Raw genomic sequence first — 15,931 nt, 5'->3', positions numbered from 1 at the left:
CATTGGATATATTCAAGAAGGAGTTAGATATGGCCCTTACGGCGAAAGGGACCAAGGAGTATGGAGAGAAAGCAGGAAAGGGGTACTGAGGTGAATGATCAGCCATGATCTTATTGAATGGTGGTGCAGGCTCGAAGAGCCGAATGGCCTACTTCTGCACCTATTTTCTATGTTTCTATAATGTGGAAAAATGTTAGGTTATCCACTTTGGCAGAAATAATAGAAAAGCAAATGATAATTTAAATGGAGAAAAATTGCAAAGTGCTGCAGTACAGAGAGACCTGGGGATCCTTGTGCATGAAATACAAAAAGTTAGTATACAGGTACAGCAAGTAATCAGGAAGGCAAATGGAATGTTGGCTTTTATTACAAGGGGGAAAGAGTATAAAAGCAGAGACGTTCTGCTACAACTGTACAGGGTATTGCGTACAGTTTTGGTCTTCGTATTTAAGGAAGGATATACTTGCATTGGCAGTTGTTCAGAGAAGGTTCACTAGGTTGATTAAGGAGATGAGGGGGTTGACTTATGAGGATAGGTTGAGTAGGTTGGACTTATACACATTGGAGTTCAGAAGAATGAGAGGTGATCTTATTGAAACATATAAGATAATGAGGGGCTCGACAAGATGGATGCAGAGAGGATATTTCCACTCATAGGGGAAACTAAAACTAGGGGACATAGTCTTAGAATAAGGGGCCGCCCATTTAAAACTGAGATGAGGAGGAATTTCTTCTCTCAGAGAGTTGTAAATCTGTGGAATTCACGGCCTGAGAGAGCTGTAGAGGCTGGGTCATTGAATATATTTAAGGTGGAGATAGACAGATTTTTGAGCGATAAGGGAGTAAAGGGTTATGGGGAGCGGGCAGGGAAGTGGAGCTGAGTCCATGATCAGATCAGCCATGATCTTATTGAATGGCGGAGCAGGCTCGAGAGGCCAAATGGCCTACTCGTGCTCCAATTTTTATGTTCTTATGTTCTTAAGTCACAATAGATTGCCATTAATCTGAGGTGATATTGAGGTGACAGGTCTTAGCTATCAAACGTCACAAATTATTTGCCACAGGTTTCATAGATATACTTATCAGGGTCGGAATTTTGCCTACCTCGGCAGGTGCAGTATGGGCGGTGTCCGTGGTGGGTTGCTCCGTTCTGCTGTCAAAAATGAACTTACCTTAATGGGGCCTATTAAGCTCGCCGAGCGCGTTACCTGGCCCAATTAGATGGAGCGGGTTTGGTGATGTCATTTATGGCATGTTTTCAGCCAGGATATTTAAAAGGACCATAGCCACATTAGATTTGAAGTTTAATCTAACATAGTGTTGACTGTGCACTACAGCATTGGAGTGTTGCAAACACTGATAATTATTGCACAGAGGCAGAGAGCTGTACCCAAGTTCTCCGATAACTCCCTCCATATGCTTATGAGGAGTCCGAGCATGCAGGGAAGACCTCTTCCCTGCCGATGGGCGGAAGAAACTTCCCCAGGAGACCAACACAGCCTGGTTGCAGAATGCAGCTGTCACAAACAGGGATATGGTCAGGAGATTATGAGTGCAGTGCCACAAATGTTTTAATGATCTCATTAGATCAGGAAAGGTTAGTACAAAGCCAGACTTAATTTTATCCTGCTGTGCCTCTCATCACATCCCCATCACTCTGCCTTCTCTACCCTACTCCTACACATCATTACTCACACCAACTTACCTTGCACCACCCATCCTTTGCTCTATCTACATTATCACATTCCCCATCTCACTAGCCACCCCTCACACTCACCCTCATCTTAGTGCAATCATACCAACTACCAACACACAAGGGTGGTAGCCACTTGGGTGTTTTATGTAATGTTTATGTAAGGTTTCTGTTAATGTGGTATCAAAGATAAAAAACTTTATTTTCAATGCTTTACGGTCTTGGACAGATATGTGTGCATCTTTGGAAGTGGCTTAGTGAATTGCAGTGAATGGTGAGACATAACGGTACCCCCACAATGGTGATGAGTGTGAAAGGAATGGCCTGGTTATTGTAGGGATGCTTTATGGTGTTCGTGTGGGGTGATGCCAACCCAGTGCATCATGCGGCAGCCATATGGGTGTACAGCATCAAGTTAAGTAAATCTGGTCATGGTGAGGCCATCCCTGGCCTCACGGGCAGCAGTGTGCTTGGGTGCTGATGTTCTGTGTCCTGAGCAGCATCAGGTAATTACGGAGAAGGTTGGTGTTATTGCTGGTGCTGCTGATGTGCCTGGTGCTGCTGGTGTTGGGGCTGATCGTGGTCGGGTTTTGAGGACCAAGGTGAGACAGTATAAACAGCACCCATGTTGATGGAATAGATGGCAGTTGAGGTACAGATGAAAGAAGCATTCTGTCAATGATGAAAGAGTTCTTCCAATGAGTGACATTGGATGGAAACTGTTGGAAACACTTGCAGTCTGCAGAATCTATGTTGGAAATGAACTGAGCAACAGCTTCTGCCTGAGGAAAGTGATGATCCGTCAGGTGGGAGGTTTTCTGTACAGTTGATGCTGCCAAGCAATTAGCTGGAACAATGGCCACGGAGCTCCCACCTCAGGTTCACAGACGTGGTTCCCGAGCTGTTCTCGTGGCCATGCAGGGAAATTTAAAAACGAAGTAGAAACATAGAAAATAGGTGCAATAGTAGGCCATTCGGCCCTTTGAGCTTGCAACACCATTCAATATGATCATGGCTGATCATTTTTCCAACTTCAGTACCCCATTCCTACTTTCTCTCCATACTCCTTGATCCCTTTAGCCGTAAGGGCCACCTCTAATTTCCTCTTGAATATATCTAACGAACTGGTCTCAACAACTTTCTGTGGTAGAGAATTCCACAGGTTCACAATTCTCTGAGTGAAGAAATTTCTCCTCATCTCAGTCCTAAATGGCTTACCCCTTATCCTTAGACAGTGATCCCTGGTTCTGGACTTCCCTAACATCGGGAACATTCTTCCTGCATCTAACCTGTCCAATCCCTTCAGAATTTTATATGTTTCTATGAGATCCCCTCTCATTCTTCTAAATTCCAGTGAATATAAGCCTAGTCGATCCAGTCTTTCTTCATATGTCAGTCCTGCCATCCCGGGAATCAGTCTGGTGAACCTTTGCTGCACTCCCTCAATAGCAAGCATGTCCTTCCTCAGATTAGGAGATCAAAACTGTACATAATATTCAAGGTGTGGCCTGTACAACTGCAGTAAGACCTCCCTGCTCCTATACTCAAATTTTCTCGCTACGAAGGCAAACATGCCATTTGCCTTCTTCACCGCCTGCTGTACCTGCATGCCAACTTTCAATGACTGATGTACCATGACACCCAGGTCTTGTTGCACCTCCCCTTTTCCTAATCTGTCACCATTCAGGTAATATTCTGCCTTCCTGTTTTTGCCCCCAAAGTGGATAACCTCACATTTATCCACATTATACTGCATCTGCCATGCATTTGCCCACTCGCCTAACCTGTCCAAGTCACCCTGCAGTCTCTTAGCATCCTCCTCACAACTCACACTACCACCCAGCTTAGTGTCATCTGCAAACTTGGAGATATTACATTCAATTCCTTTGTCTAAATCATTAATGTATATTGTAAATAGCTGGGGTCCCAACACTGAACCTTGCGGTACCCCACTAGTCACTGCTTGCCATTCTGAAAAGGACCCGTTTATTCCTACTCTTTGCTTCCTGTCTGCCAACCAGTTTTCTATCCACATCAATACATTACCCCGAACAAAACTGCTCCCTCCCGTTCATATAACCCACCCCAGTCACGATCGGGGCCAAAGAATGGAGCCAACCTCAAGTGATTCTTCCCACGTATAATAGATTTCATAACTATTTCCCAATCTTAGGGACCAAACTTGCTCATCGCTGGGAACGGGACACACCGATCATGTCTCTGTTGATTTTACCGGCGTGGTGGATGCCTCTTGAGCGAAATTCCTCTTTTTTTGGGCGGCGGACCGGAAGTCGGTCATAACAGGTGCGGATGTGGGGTGGTGAGCGGAAGTTCGCAGTCTAGAGGGGCGAGAGTTGGGGGGGGCGGGGGTAGTGTCTGCCGCTGTCAGTCACCACTTAAAGGGGAGAGCTGGCACGATTCTTTAAGTTAGCCCCACTGGGCCACCCAGGAGGGTTTCGGTCGGGCCAGCAGCCTGGCACCCAAGAGGGGTATGTGCCAGGCTGCCTTTTGGCGGCCCGGTATCGCCCCACATGGCTGTTGGCCGACAAAAAAAACATGGCGGCAGCAGAGATGCGCCCTCCACTTTAATGGCCTCCACACCGCCATTTTAGAAGGACAACAACCTCCGTGCACCGGCAGTAATAGCAGCTTTTGGCACCGCGCGGCGGGAGCAAGATTTTTTTGGCGGAACTTCGCCATTGCGGGAGGGGAACATCGGCGGTGTGCGCTCTGATGACGCACTTAGGACGGATCGGCAGCAGTGGAGCGGTTGGGGGGGGAGCAGGTCATCGCTGGGATACTGCAGGAGCGGAATTTTCAAAATAGCGGCCGTTCCACGGAAAATCGGTGGCCATTGCTCTTAAGTGCTTGTAAGCTACCTGATAATGATTTGAATTAGCTCACCTGCCGTTGCTGGTCGGGTCGGCTGCGCGATGACAGACGCAACTGGGGAAAAGACGTGTGGGGGCGGGATAATAGTGGGTTCCCAGCCCGCTGTCAAAAATAACACCTTTCCCACCCGACCCGCCACTGATCGCGCCCGTTACCACCCTGGAAAATCCCGGCCATAGAGTTTATTATCCATTAAAATGTAAAAATTGAGAAGAGAGCTGATCTTATAAATTAGACAGTAAATTACTACATGACACTCATGGTGCAGCTGTCAGTACAACAGCACTGTTACCTTTTTGCCGCAATTGGCATAAACTATATGGTCAATTCTCCGGCACAAACGCTTACCTGACAGGATCAGGAAATCACGGGTGCACTCTCAACTGTTTGCTAGATTACTTGCTGGACCTGCTGGATTACCACAGTGTCAGCTGTGGCTCAGTGGGTAGCACACTTGCCTCTGAGTCAGAAGGATGTGGGTTCAAGTCCCACTCTGAGGACTTGAGCACATAAAATCGAGGCTGACATTCCAGTGCAGTACTGAGGGAATGCTGCACTGTTGGAGGTGCCGTCTTTCAGATGAGACGTTAAACCGAGGCCCCATCTGCTCTCTCAGGTGGACGTAAAAGATCCCATGGCACTATTTCGAAGAAGAGTAAGGGGGTTATCTCCAGTGTCCTGACCAATATTTATCCCTCAATCAAAAAAACATTATTTGATCGTACAACTGTGTGCAGTTTTGGTCTCCGTATTTAAGGAAGGATATATTTGCATTGGAGGCAATTCAGAGAAGGTTCACTAGGTTGATTCCAGAGATGAGGGGGTTGACTTATAAAGCTAGGTTGGGCCTATACTCATTGGAGTTCAGAAGAATGAGAGGTGATCTTATCGAAACATGTAAGATAATGAGGGGGCTTGACAAGGTGGATGCAGAGAGGATATTTTCACTCATAGGGAAAACTAAAACTAGGGGACGTTGTCTCAGAATAAGGGGCCGCCCATTTAAAACTGAGATGAAGAGGCATTTCTTCTCTGAGGGTTGTAAATCTGTGGCATTCTCTGCCCCAGAGAGCTGTGGAGACTGGGTCATTAAATATATTTAAGGCGGAGATAGACAGATTTTTTGAGCGATAAGGGAATAAAGGGTTATGGAGAGCGGGCAAGGAAGCGGAGCTGAGTCCATGATCAGATCAGCCATGATCTTATTAAATGGTGGAGCAGGCTCGAGGGGCCAAATGGCCTACTTCTGTTCCTATTTCTTAAGTTCTTATGTAATCACATTGTTGTTTTGTGGGAGCTTGCTGTGTGCAAATTGGCTGCCGTGTTTCCCACATTACAACAGTGACTACGCTCCAAAAAATACTTAGTTATAAACGCTTTGAGACGTCCGGTGGTTGTAAAAGGCGCTATATAAATGCAAGTCTCTCTCTGGGAATCAAATGTCACAATCAATCTGGGATGATTATTTGGATTTTCCATCCCTGTCCTGCCACTTTTCCAGCATATCTTGTGTGGAAGATTGGCAGGAAACTTGCCTATGGACATGATTCATTGTACCCACTCCTCACTCCCATTTCTGGGGCACAGTTCCTGCTGGCACAGAATGGGCCCTTCCATATTGAGGTGGGTGTATGTAGATCAGATCCAAATAGGGAAAACTACATTCAATAGAACGCTGCATACACGATACAAGGGTTGACTGTTAGGCGCAGAGGTCTAGTGTGTAGAGGTCAGTGAAGGAGGAAGTGCTAGCAGTGAATGTATGTACTATGACTGCCAGAATGTTGCCATGCACAGACCTCAGAAGTGAATTTCCCCCAAAAATGATTTGTTACTTTTCCGGTAGCTTGGAGGCTGTCTGCTCCCACAGCGGCAGGCCTTAATCTCCCGTCCTGATTTTGATGCAACTCTCTGGCAGAGACGTAGTAGCCTGCTTCCCACATATACATGATTCTAGGGTCGGAAATCTGTTCAGATTGTGGGGTGATCTTCATGGTGGCCGGAAGAGTCGCCCCATTGATGATGCCCCCAATCGGAAAATTAAGGTGATATTTCTGGAATAGTGCAGGCTTGTAAAATCTTAGATTCTTTGTCCAGCATACAGGATCTGTGGGCTGCTTTGATTTTTGCAGAGCTACACCAGGTAGCTTAGGGGGGGCGAAATTGGTCATCCGCCCATTTCTCGGCGGTGTGCTGGTGGTATGTCGTTTCATACCGCCGGATGCCACTGGGGTGGAGCGTGCGCAATTTTCGTCACTTTTTTTCGGCAGTATGCCGAGCAGAGTGCAGCGGGCGGAGTGGAGTGCAGCCAGCAGTGTGTGGGCGGTGAGTCACTTTCACTCAGGAATCTTACGCTCCCGAGTTGTGCGCACGCGCATGCTGCTGCGAAGCACTGCCCCCACCGAGAGGCACAGACGGGAATCCACAGAGACTGCCAGCCTGAGAGCGATGTGCAGGTATGTGGGGGGTGGGGGGGATTGTTGCTGTGGGGGGAGATAACTGTGAAGGGGGATCACTACTTTGGGGGGGGGGAGTTCACTGCTTGGGGGGGGGGGGAAGTTTGCTGCTTTGGGGGGAGATCACTTCTGGGGGTGGAGATCGCTTCTTGGGGGGGAGATCGCTGCTTGGGGGGAGATTGCTGTGGAGGGAGAACAAATCACTGTGAGGGGGGGAGAGAGACTGGGGGGGTGGGAGAGAGGCGAGGAGGGGTGAGAGATAAAAGAAAAATTACAGGTAAAGATGCATACTGAAGATCGATTTAAAAGCACCTTTTCCAGTGCGGTCTGCAGGGTCGGTGGTATGTTGGCAGTAAGTGATCAATTTGGCAATTTTGGGTGGTATGTCGGCGATGTGCAAGGGCGGATGATATGCATACCGCCTGGCGGTATGTCACTGATGATTTTCCGCCGGGCGGTATGCAGGTATTTTTCGATCGATTTGGCGATTTTGGGCGGTTTGTCGTCGGTTCGCGGGCAGTACGTCCACCAATTTCGGGCCCCTTGTCCCATGTTATACTCATCAAAACGTTATTCAAAATTCAAAATTAGAATGTTCATACCAGGAAGTGTCAACATCGCTTTTAAATATATTTGTTTCATTGAAGCCTGTGCCTTTGATGACAAAGATGACTGATGGTATTAATAATTAACTAGATAATGTATTGTATTGTATTGTAGAATGAATCAGGCAGACTCTGCATTTAATCAATTGATGTGAGTAATTGTTTCTTCCTGAAATCCCCATAGTTTAAAGTAATAACAGTTGCCAGCTCAGAATACTTCACATTGTTGGCTGGTAGAATGGTCTGTATTTTCATCCATGCCTCTGATAAGAAGGTTGATTAAGTTGACTGACTACATTACGACTTACAGGTTTGATATATCTTTCTATTAGAGATTTTCCTCCATTGTTGGTCCCCTCCCCCAGTTGGAACACCCTGCCAAGCACTCTATCGTCAACAGTTTGAGACTACACCAACATGACAGTATCTTACCTCAAATACCCATCAAAACCTTGTCAAATCGGCATACCCTGCACCAGGTAACAAAAAACCTACTCAAATTCAGTTATGAAGTGTTTTGTGATAGAATGTTATTTATAAAATCAATAGCCTAAAAGTTTTCATTTTAAATATATTTTAAACAATGAAGTACCTGTATCAGTTTTGCCAATGAGTATAATATTATTGAAATCAAGGTGTGTTAATGTCGTTGTTCAAGCTGTGTTTTTATGTTTAAATATTGTGGAAAATGCAAAATGGGGCTGATTATATGATCCCATCGCAATGCTGGTGGGTTGCTGCTCTCAGTGCGTGCGTATCTGCAGTGCTCATTATGTCTGTAGTGTACTTATGAATGACTCCACGAGGCAATGTGTTGTACTCAAACTGTAGTGACCTTGGTCCTTTACTCGTAACTCCAGAGTGAGGCAGCCGCATGGTGGCTCCCCTTTTATACAGCCCCTGCCACCAGGGCAGGAAATCCCGGTCTCCACCAATTGCACCCTCTAATATATACATAGTGTAAACCTTATTGAAAGTACATCAGGTAAACAAGGCTCCATCTGATGCAACTATACAGTGACTACACAGAGAGTATATCTATAGTCTGCAAATATAATATCACTCTCCCCCAAGCCCTTTGTGCCAATTACCTTTGCACTATGTGCTCTGGCTTAGCTCTCCCCAGACTTAAGTGCCAATGGCCCTTGCACCTTGGCTGTGCTTTGGTTTGGCTCTCTCCCTGTTAACCCCCAAGTCCTTTTGCCACAACGTTGGGTAGTGGTTATCAGTTTGGATGGTTCGATGATGCAGTGGAGGTTCCAGTGGGTTCTGGGTGTGATCCATGTGTGTGTCCATGGCAACATACATCCATTTCCACCCCCCACCCCCACAGCAAGATCATGCAGCTGGCCCGTTACATTAACATACAGGATCAGACACAGTGCAAGTACAAAGAAAAGAAGGAAAAAAACAATTTTTTTACAGTTTGTATCGTGACACCTTGGTTCAGTGACTTACATTCGTTACGTTTTACAGTCATGAGCCAGGATTGGGTAGATTGCATTCATGGTCAGTACTGAGGTAGCAGTACAGGTATGCGAGGACGCTAGCTCCAGAGCAACCGGATGGGGTCCTAGTCGTCTGATGGCGGCGCTGCGCCCCCTGCCAATGGGGTGGGCTTGGTTTGCTTACCTTGCCAATGACTCAGGGCCTTTGCTGTTGCCTAGTGGTGGGCAGAGCCACAGATGTGTGTGGCCTCCCTGTCCTCCTTTGAGGGCTGCGGAATCTTCTGCTTGCTCTCTAACGGTGTTGGGAACCTGGCTGTTCCAGGTCCCGTTTGGGCAACTTGGTTCTGACCTTTCGCTCCCGGATATGGCCGAGGTAGCGACTGGATCTGGGGGCTGCGCCGTCTCCCACCCGGGTGGTAGGCAACGGCAGCCGACTGCGCGTATTGACGCCGTTTTCGTTTCCAGGTCCGTGGCGAATAGTGCCATCGGGTGCCTGCAGAGTGGGATAGACCTGGGGCAGGGTACCAGAATCAGTGCCTTCACCCTCCCGAATTCGCTCGCTTGCTACTTTTGGGGACACTCTATTCCCGACATCTCGCAACAACATTTTGTTCTTTACATTCTTAATCGGTTCGTTACATTGATTGCCATGAATACAATGTCTCTTTAAGTTCAGTTGGTTGCAGGTCTCCTTTAAGAGAACCCTGCCACGCCACGCTGCACCTCGCTGCAGCAGGGATGCCATCTTGCCTCTGTCCTCGAGGTCGACTGCCTTGCTCCTTCTCTCCCGCGATTCTGCCACAAAAGCTGGAAGAGTGCCTGTGAATTCGATCTTCCTCCCCAGGAGTCCTGCCACTGGAGCCGGGAAGGTACCTTTAGGTCGTTCCGGTCCGATCATTGCCACGCAGTCGTGATAGACGGTTTGTGCCTCAGGTGCTGTGCTGGTCTGTTCTCTGGTGCCTGGCCCGAGCGAAGGTGAGGTTTTGCTCTGCCTCTGAGCACAGGGGACATTGATTGCTGGAGTGAAATGGTCTTCCCATTTCCACTGGATCTTCCCCATCCACCCCCTTCCAAGTAGCGTTGGACCATCATCTGCAACAATCCACAGAGCTAACTTGTGCACTATGCCATTATGGATTAGACTTATATCCGCACTACCAAGGACTGAGATCAACTCCTTGGTGTAGTTGTGCAACTTTTCCTGCACTGGAACCAGCTCGGGTCGTTTTTCGTTCCATAGCCTCTCAAAGGCATCCTGGCTCATCACTGACTAGCTCGCTCCCATGTCCACTTCCATGAAGGCTGGAACATCATTTATCTCGACTTCCATCTTCACTGGAGGACAATCGGTGGTGCAGGTATACACTCCATGCACTTCTTCTTGGGGCTGAGCTGCCTCTCTGGCCAAATCATCATACTCCCCGCTGGATTCAAAGTCATCTACCGACTCCTCTGTTCGACAGTGAGTCGTATTTCTTTTACACATATGCTGGAGGTGGCCGTTCGTGTTACAGGCTTTGCATACGTACTCAGCAAACCGACACTGGTGAGCACTATGATTTCCTCCGCAGCGCCAGCAAGGTGTTACTCGATTAGCACCACTTGGCGGACTCTGAGTTCTGGAACCTTGAAGTCTGTGTTCGCTGCCCTGGGCAGAGCCACATTCTACAGTCTTGCCTGTGAAAGGCACCATTCTGTGTACAGTACTTTCCGGGTTTGAGTCCAGGATGAATAATTTGCTTGGTGCTGCAGGTCGAGGTCATGAATGCCTGACTGATGCTGATGGCCTTCTGCAGGTTGACTGTGGTGTCAGCAGATAATAGCTTGTGAAGGAGGCCCTCGTGGCCAATTCCTATAATGAAGATGTCTCGCAATGCTTCGTTGAGGTGCGTGTCAAAATCACACGGGTATCGCAAGTCTCCTGAGGTCGGCAGCATATTTTCAATCTCCTGGCCCCAGGACTGCAGTGAATGTAGAATCTGTGCCTGGCCGTGAGGATGCTTTCTTTTGGTTTTAGTTGGTTGCGAATTAGTTCATTCAGCTCATCATATGTCTTATCCTTGGCCTTCATGAGTGCCAGCAAGTCTCTGACGAGGCGGTAGTCCTCGGACCCACAACTGGTAAGCAGTATAGCCTTGCGCTTCTCCGTCTCCCCTGCCAGGTCGTTTGCACGAAATACAGCTTGAGCCTTTCCATGAAAGCATCCCAATCATCACCCTCTGCGATGTCTTTTAGTGTGCCAAAGGAAGCCATAATCGCGTGAAAGTCCGTATTCTCGTTGCCAGTTATTATGTTTGTAATGTACTTATGAATGACTCCACGAGGCAATGTGTTGTACTCAAACTGTAGTGACCTTGGTCCTTTACTCGTAACTCCAGAGTGAGGCAGCTGCATGGTGGCTCCCCTTTTATAGAGACCCTGCCACCAGGGCAGGAAACCCCGGTCTCCACCAGTTGCACCCTCTAGTGGTGCCAGCATAGTATATACAGAGTGTAAACCTTATAGATAGTACATCGGATAATCAAGTCTCCATCTTGTGCAACTCTACAGTGACTACACAGAGAGTATATCTATAGCCTGCATATATAACATCTGTTAGCTGGCCTTTCATTATAAAGTGAAGCCAACTACTTAACATCATTTAGTGGCACTTCTGATGCATAGCCCATAATCTACTCGGAGCACCGGGGGTCAAGGGGAGGGATATCTGACACCAGCAGCTCGTACAGGCTTTTGACCTCACCCATAAAGCTGTCCTGCTACTGAGAATGAAGAAATGGCACCAGGAATGGAATGAAGCACTGTACCTTTTAAAGTTGCAGCTTTGGAGGAGACCCTCTAAAGAAGGTTGTTCCTATTTATAGGATAAGGTTGTCATCCCACTAAAAGCAGTGCCAGAACAGCCTGGACAGAGATTGCAGGAAGGACGAATGAGCTTGATGTGTGGAGTGTATAAGGAAAATATTTGCCGATTTTGATAGCTTGCCAAGGTAAGTGTGCTCGCATTTTGTGGCTTTTACAATCTTGCCTTAGCTCTAAGCTTGGTGCAGCATCACAGAGGAAAATATGCCTAACACTCTGGCAACTGTTCACCTGATTTCCAAATGCACAGGCATTCCTATGTTTTCACGGGACACTCTATTGCTGCCATACTAATGCCCATGTGCTGTCTCTTTACATCTTGCAAGCTATGAACATCAACCACACTGCCACCACAATTGAGCTGAATGCTATATGTTCATGGATTCACCGAAGATGGTTGGCGAGCTAAGCACTTACATGATGCTGATCATTTCTCATTGACCTCATTCCATCATATGTCCTTGCTCTATCTACCAGCAGAAGGCTATGCATAGCAGGCAGTACTGCACATAGACCAGAGGAGAACATTTGAGACCTTTGACTGCTTATGAAGTAAAGGCACTCCAGATTCCCAGACATGAAGACAAGACAGACTATCGGAGAGGGAAGGTCCAAACCCTCCATCCAAGCTCATACCATCCGTTACTTTTTTATTTCCCTATTCCCTCACACACAAGTATATAATGCAGCACAATGTAAGTTCTTTCTCAAGGGATATCTAACTGCCAGCATTCTAAAATATGTTTCTCATTAATTCTCTATGGTCAGGAGTTCCTAAACTGGGGGGCGGGGAGAGGGAGCACGACGCGGTTATAAGAGAGGCATGAGGACACCTGTGTTTTGTCCTTCAAATCCTGAGATTGTTGGTGGTAGTGGGTGGCTATATTTTGCATAACTTTGCTGTGCAATGAGGGACAACACATAGAGCCACCATTGAATGAGGACCTTCAGCACAATGAGGGAGAAGCCACTGATGATATGGAGGATGGCGAGAAGCAGGATGGTTCTAAAACCTACCTGCAGCCAGAGATCTTTGACAGCAGCTCATTGAATAACACTTGAGCTTGAACATTCCTTGCTTCCTTGCATTAACAGTCAGGTCCAACATCTCTTCTAGCCTCTAGCCTGCTCGCCAATAAACTGAATCCACCTCAAGACCAACATTGATATTCACGTCAATTAACATTGCAAGGTCCGATTCCTAAAGAAACATTCTCTGCACACAAATATTTCAAAATAGGTTATCATTTAACTGGCTTACACAAATGGCTACACACTAATTATCACCTCGTCTGTGCCCCTAGTGCCTGTCTTAAGTGCTCAGTGAATCACCCAATGCAGACCTCTCCAACTCACTACCAGGCAAGATGCTTGTTTCTGTGTTGGTGATGGGGCATCTTAGGGAGGATTCTACCCCTTAGTCTGTGCTGCTGCAGGGCCCCAAGTCATTTGATGGGGCAGAAAAAACAGCAGAAGGACAAGCGTTAGCAAGAGTATGCCAAAAGCAGATGAGTGCCAGCTCAATGCAGCATCAGGTTGGGGTGCTAAGTGTGTGTGATTTTGTGTGTGTGAGTTAAATAGAAAAAAAAAGGAAGGGAAGATGCCCAAATACCCCATAGTGCCTGGCCTTCAGCCTGGCAGTCTCCAATGCTGTGTGCTTTCTCTCTGCCTATGATAATCTGTGGCTGCCTCCTCCATTGGTGTCAGAGTTTGCAGTGCAGCGGGACTTCCTCTTACTCTTGAAGTCTCCTTTCGATTGTGTGGCAACTTCTCCTGCAAGAACAGTGACAGTGGTTTAGTTTCTGCCCTGTTGAATGGTTTTGAAGATGTGTGAGGAAGTTTAGCATAGTGTACATGATGAGAAGAAGCAGCAAGAGGGAGAAACAGTTATGGGGGCAGTAGCAGATTTTGAGGGTGTGAATGCCAGCAGAATGGAGGTGTTCCATGCTAACTTGGTGGAGATGCAAGGAAAGTGGGGAAGGGGAAAGGATTGATAGTGCTGAGCCTAAATATAGAAACAAAGAAAATAGATGCAGGAGTAGGCCATTCAGCCCTTCGAGCCTGCACCACCATTCAATATGATCATGGCTGATCATGCAACTTCAGTACCCCATTCCTGCTTTCTTTCCATACCCCTTGATCCCTTTAGCCACATCTAACTCCCTTTTGAATATATCTTAACAAACTGGCCTCAACAACTTTCTGTGGTAGAGAATGCCACAGGTTCACAATTCTCTGAGTGAAAAAGTTTTTCCTCATCTCGGTCCTAAATGGCTTACCCCTTATCCTTAGACTGTGACCCCTGGTTCTGGACTTCCTCAACATCGGAAACATTCTTCCTGCATCTAACCTATCCAATCCCGTCAGAATTTTATATGTTTCTATGAGGTCTCCTCTTCTAAATTCCAGTGAATATAAGCCTAGTCGATCCAGTCTTTCTTCATATGTCAGTCCTGCCATCCCGGGAATCGGTCTAGTGAACCTTCCTTGCACTCCCTCAATAGCAAGAATGTCCTTCATCAGATTAGGAGACCAAAACTGTACACAATATTCAAGGCGTGGCCTCACCAAGGCCCTGTGCAACTGCAGTAAGACCTGTTATGTATTTAACCCTTGGCAACCTGTATCACACCACCACCAGAGGGCCTACCTGTTGGAGTCCCAAGTGATCCCAGCTACCCACGAGGTACCTACACTCTGGAGTCTAATTAAAGGAGCTAAGGTCACACTTACTCATTGTTCACAGTGCTCAGTTTCATCCTTTATTATGAGCGTATCAATTGGCGACGAGATAACCGCGCGAAAATGCAAAGAACAGTTGGTATCCTGGAGAAGTTATCAGAAGGGGACGATTGGGAGGCCTTCATGGAGAGACTCGACCAATACTTCGTGGCCAACAAGCTGGAAGGGAAAGAGAACACTGCCAAACGAAGGACGATCCTCCTTACTGTCTGTGGGGCGACAACCTATGGCCTCATGAAGAATCTTCTAACTCCAGTAAAACCGACAACTAAATCCTATGAAGAATTATGTACGCTGGTCCTGGAGCACCTAAATCCTAAAGAAAGCGTTCTGATGGCGAGGTATAGGTTCTACACGTGTCAACGGTCGGTGAGCCAGGAAGTGGCGAGCGATGTCGCCGAACTAAGGCTCGCAGGACATTGCGAATTTGATGGATTCCTAGAACAAATGCCGAGAGACTTTTTTGTGCTTGGCATTGGCCATGAGGTAATCCTTCACAAACTGTTGACTGTTGAAACTCCGAATCTGAGAAAAGCCATAATGACAACACCAAACAAATTTCGCAGCATAAGGAGGTTTCGGCCAGTACTGTGCACAAAGTAACGTCGTATTCGAGCAGGAATATACATGGCAGAATGTATACGCCAGCTGCTGCACGACCTCAGATGACCCAGAGTTCGCCATCAATCGTTAATGCGAGGTAGTTAACACCCTGTTGGCAATGTGGAGGTGATCATCGGGCCCATCGATGCTGCTTCAAGCACTATGCGTGCAACGGCTGAAGAACAATGGGACACCTCCAGCGAATGTGCAGGTGAGCTACAAACCCTGCAAACCACCACATTGCAGAGGAAGGTTGATCCACTGTGGATCAGGCTGAATTGGAGACTCGAACCGAGGAGCCAGAAGTGTACGGGATACACCTACACCACGAAATGTCCACCAATAATGTTGAAAGTTGAACTGAACGGAATTCCAGTATCCATGGAACTGGACACGGGTGCGAGTCAGTCCATAATGAGCAAAAAGGCCTTCGACGGGCTGTGGTGCAACAAGGCACACAGGCCCAAGCTTAGCCCCATTCACACCAAGCTAAGAACTTATGCCAAGGAACTGATCCCTGTAATTGGCAGTGCAGTAGTCAAAGTCTCCTATGATGGAGCAGTGCACAAACTCCCACTGTGGATCGTGCCAGGGGATGGCCCCACACTGACAGAAGCTGTCTGAGAAAAA

At 47.3% G+C, this 15,931-nt stretch overlaps 1 protein-coding gene across 2 annotated transcripts in view; it reads left to right on the top strand.

The window, feature by feature from the left end:
• The window catches only part of dyrk4 (dual-specificity tyrosine-(Y)-phosphorylation regulated kinase 4), a 183,286-nt gene that overhangs the window by 46,598 nt on the left and 120,757 nt on the right, over positions 1-15,931 (top strand). For both annotated transcript variants that reach the window (XM_070896649.1, XM_070896650.1), the window contains exon 3: positions 7,979-8,125. In XM_070896649.1, the coding sequence (XP_070752750.1) occupies positions 7,979-8,125 (147 nt within the window). The remainder of the gene's footprint in view (positions 1-7,978; positions 8,126-15,931) is intronic.

Source organism: Pristiophorus japonicus, chromosome 13 (genome assembly GCF_044704955.1).
Source record: "Pristiophorus japonicus isolate sPriJap1 chromosome 13, sPriJap1.hap1, whole genome shotgun sequence".
NCBI classification, from domain to species: Eukaryota; Metazoa; Chordata; class Chondrichthyes; family Pristiophoridae; genus Pristiophorus; species Pristiophorus japonicus.
The sequence above is the reverse complement of the archived record's forward strand: the minus strand, read 5'-3'. Positions and strand labels throughout refer to the sequence as shown.